Consider the following 4,096-nt stretch of genomic DNA (forward strand, 5'->3'; position numbering starts at 1 on the left):
GCGCGCGCGCGCGCGTACAATATACCCCATTATTATTAAAAAAGAAAAAAAATAATTTTCAATACTTTAGATTGCAAATTAATTAAAGTATCAATATATATATATATATATATATATATATATATATATATATATATATATATATATATATATATATATATATATATATATATAAATATATTGTATTGTGAACGAAATTTTTTTTTTTTTTTTTTTTTTTTCAAACACCTCATGGAATACATACGATAATGCCATGCAAATATGTTTTAAGTAACAAATGCGTCGTTAAAAGCAATTGTGCCGTCGTGGTGGTTAGAGGTCACCGTGTGTGTCCCTGCCAAAGCAAACGCCAAGACAACGTGAAAATTAAGTAATTATTGCATGCACGTTAGAACGCTGGATAAATCACTCTTGTAATATTTAAAAGCTAACGGCCACAAATTGCGCGCGATTAAACAAACGATTCTGCGCAGGTGCACGAGGTTTATTAAAGTAACGTGGGATGGAATTGCGCATTTGCGCATGTCACAACCGAATTTTGTGACGTAACGAACATTCGTCGTTCCTATAGCTTCTCGTAACCGGCAGGCAACACGAAAGAAGCTGCGTGTTTTTATTAGCGAGTTAGCATTTTATTTTTAGCAAGTATCATCGATACGTAAATTCACGGCTTAAGGAGGGGGGGGAGAGTGGCGATTAATAAACAATTACGTTTTGATCGCCCGAGTCGAACGATGATCGTTTTATTTTTTCATGTTTTCTACTTTCTCGAGAGGTTGGTTTTTGACCTTCTCAAAAGCAAAGCCGAGGATGACGCTTCTGATAAATCTGAAAAAGCTGAATTAGCGAATGGCAGCGATAGCACCCAAGTATACGTAGAGCAGATGAGCGAAACAATATGTAACGACTTGAGCGGATTGAAGCGTCGTTACTCGAACGACAGTTCGTGCGAGGAATTAAAAGCGACCGTTAAGTTTTCACCGCCGGCCTATAAGCAACGTTATATGGCGGTTGAGCACATCTTGACCGAATTAATATGCAGCGGTAAAATCAAAAAGGTATTGCAAAACTTGTGCCTTCATTTGCCGTACCTCGTTCGTAGCTCGAGCCTTCCAAGTCTGCGTCAATTATCGATAATTCTACTTTCTCCTGTTTATCATTTATTGCAGATCGTTGATTTTGGATGCTCGGAGCTTGAATTGTTTTATTATCTGAAGAATTTGACCGGGGTTGAAGAGTTGCTATTTGTCGATATTGATAAGTCGATCTTAGAAGCTTGCAAAGAGAAGGCACAGCCTGTAACCACCGACTATATGCATGCAAAGACAAATAGTTTTATTGTACGTATATTGCAGGGTAGTGTCACAGAGGCTGATAAACATTTAGAAAATAGCGATGCTGTTATCTGTATGGAACTGTATGCTTTTTATCGATGTCAAATTATATTGCGTCGCAATACTGTATTTTATTGTAATCGTCAAAGCAGTTAATGTATTTATTTCTTATAGAATCGAACATCTTTATCCAGAACCCTTGATCGAATTACCTTATAATATATTTCATTTTATAAAGCCACAAGTGGTCATTATAACAACTCCAAATGCGGATTTTAATGTACTTTATCCAAAAATGATTAAATACAGACATCCAGATCATAAATTCGAATGGAGTCGCCAACAATTTCAAGATTGGTAAATTTTCTATTTTGTTTGGTTAATCGATGTAAAAACATTCGTTCTTAAACCCCTGCACATTTAAAAAATATTTCTTTGTATTTAGGGCAAATAATATTATATCCAGATTTCCCGAATATACTGTAACGTTTCATGGGATATGCTATGGACCGGCGGGAACTGAGGAATTTGGTGCCTCTACTCAAATGGCAGTGTTTCATAAAACTTTTGATTTAGATACTGATAAAGTACCAGGTGTGGAAGGCCTTTTCAAAACTATAGCCGAATACGTATATCCAATTAAAGATGACAATCGCTCAAAAGGAGATAGAATTTACAACGATGCGGTTTATTATATACGAAAATTTTCTTTCGATCAAGAAGATACAGAAGAAATTCCACTTAAAAATTTATTAAACGTCATGAGAGATTTTCAAATATTATTGGTTGACTTAAGAGAAATATTAGAAAAAAATAATTGGGTTGTCGTCGATCGAGAAGATGGACCCGTTGTTTTAGTTCCTCCTGTATCACCCTTTTCCGATAATAATAGTACGGATTCCACAACGTGGTATCATAATTATTCATTAGATGATGATCAATGGAAAAATGAATCAGAACTACAAATCAACAATGTCAATTCTAATCATAGCTTTAACAAATATTCAGATGATGACTATTGGGATAGCGTATCAAGCATAGAAAATAGAAATAACACTACGTCAAATACTGTCCTTAGCCCAAGTATAGTTTATAGTAATCGATTTGTTTATCAAAATAATGAGTTTCCCAATAATGTAGTAACAGAATGTGAATCGACTGATCAAGCTAATTCATCTGGTAATAAGTCGGTATTTATTTGTAGTTTTTCTGAGACCAATGATTTAGAAAATGATTCCGATACTCCAACAAATTCTTGTATCGAAAGGCAAACATGTACGACGTACGCACATAGTAAAATTACAGAAGCTAGTACTTCATTCTTTTCCACCCAATCGTTTCAGGACAGCGAATTAAATTATGAGGATGAAAATGAGATCGAATCATCTAGTGTAAATACTAGTATGTGTAGTATGTTTTTGGAACCAAGTAAAATGAGCGAGGATATACGTATAGATAGCGTAGATTCATTTTTGGAAACTACAATAAGTTCACCAGTAACTACTGAGTTGGTTATGAATTTGAATAATAATGCATCAATAAATGATGAAAATGAAAACACATTTAATGAATTAAAATATACAAGCTCCCCGCTTATCCTATTATCACCTAAATGTAAGAATATTGAGCATAAAACCAAATACCAAAACTCAAATTTAGCTAACAAAAGTAACAACGAATTAGTGCTTTGTACAAATAACAAATCAAAAGATACATTTGAAGAAACTAACAATCTATTGGATGATACTTGTACGCCAACAAATTCAATAACAATGGATAAGATGGATAGGTAAGTTTTTTATTTATTCATAAAATATTTGTTCCATTTATTTTTATTCATTATTGGAAATTACAAATAGTAGGTATTCACCTGAGACAAAGGACTCGAGAAATTCGGAAGAAATGAACAATAGTAATGGTGGAATACTTACGGAACTTAAAGATACGATTATCGACTCAAGCATCGACGGACAAAAAGAGTCAATATCAGAAAATGTCTTTTCAGATATGTTGCACAGCTTATCACTTAGTCATTCCAATATTATAGATTCCGGTATTGTAGATTCTACAATAAATAATTGCGTAACAGACTCATCAAAAAATCATTCTAATGAATCAGTGGATGTTACAATCCACAATTTTAAACAATCTGAATTATGAAAGAAAGAATGTAATGTTATATGTAAACATATACGTGCGATATGTTTCAGTCGCTTATTATTATTACATGGCAGGATGATAAAAAAAATGATACACCAATTAAGTTCTCTTATAAAAATTTAATACAAACATATTTGAAATAGATTTATAATTTAGTTTTCGAATGAAAAGCAGACTTGGTGGTATTGTACTTATTAAATACATGCTTATGTACATATACATATACATATATATATTTTTTTTTTTTTCTCTTAAAACATTTATTAAAATTACCGTTAATTGAATTATATATAAAATATTTAAAATTTTACATTGCTTATTTAAAGACAACTTTATTACTTATACGGTATTAACGATGAAAATATAACTTAAATAATTGATAGATTATTCATATTAATTATAACACAAAACTTTGTAAAAACTTAAGCTAATTTTATATAAATTATATAATATGGAAGTATTATAATACAAAAAAAAAAAAAAAAAAAAAAAAAAAATAAAAATAATCGTAAATTGAACGGTTAATAAATTTAATTGAAATAAGAATCCTGAGTAATGCAATATCATTTTACGATCATTTAATTACTGACCTATTATGTTTG

The 4,096-nt window shown here is 31.5% G+C and overlaps 1 protein-coding gene across 1 annotated transcript; it reads left to right on the top strand.

The window, feature by feature from the left end:
- Positions 1-688: 688 nt before the first annotated feature.
- Hen1 (Hen1 methyltransferase) lies at positions 689-3,719 on the top strand. Its single transcript, XM_011507906.1, has 5 exons — positions 689-1,058; positions 1,170-1,417; positions 1,509-1,691; positions 1,780-3,123; positions 3,194-3,719. The coding sequence occupies exons 1-5, from the start codon at positions 735-737 to the stop codon at positions 3,492-3,494; spliced, it is 2,400 nt and encodes a 799-aa protein (XP_011506208.1). The 5' UTR covers positions 689-734; the 3' UTR covers positions 3,495-3,719.
- Positions 3,720-4,096: the final 377 nt, after the last annotated feature.

The sequence above is a fragment of the Ceratosolen solmsi genome, unplaced genomic scaffold (assembly GCF_000503995.2).
Source record: "Ceratosolen solmsi marchali unplaced genomic scaffold, CerSol_1.0 scaffold1, whole genome shotgun sequence".
NCBI lineage: Eukaryota > Metazoa > Arthropoda > Insecta > Hymenoptera > Agaonidae > Ceratosolen > Ceratosolen solmsi.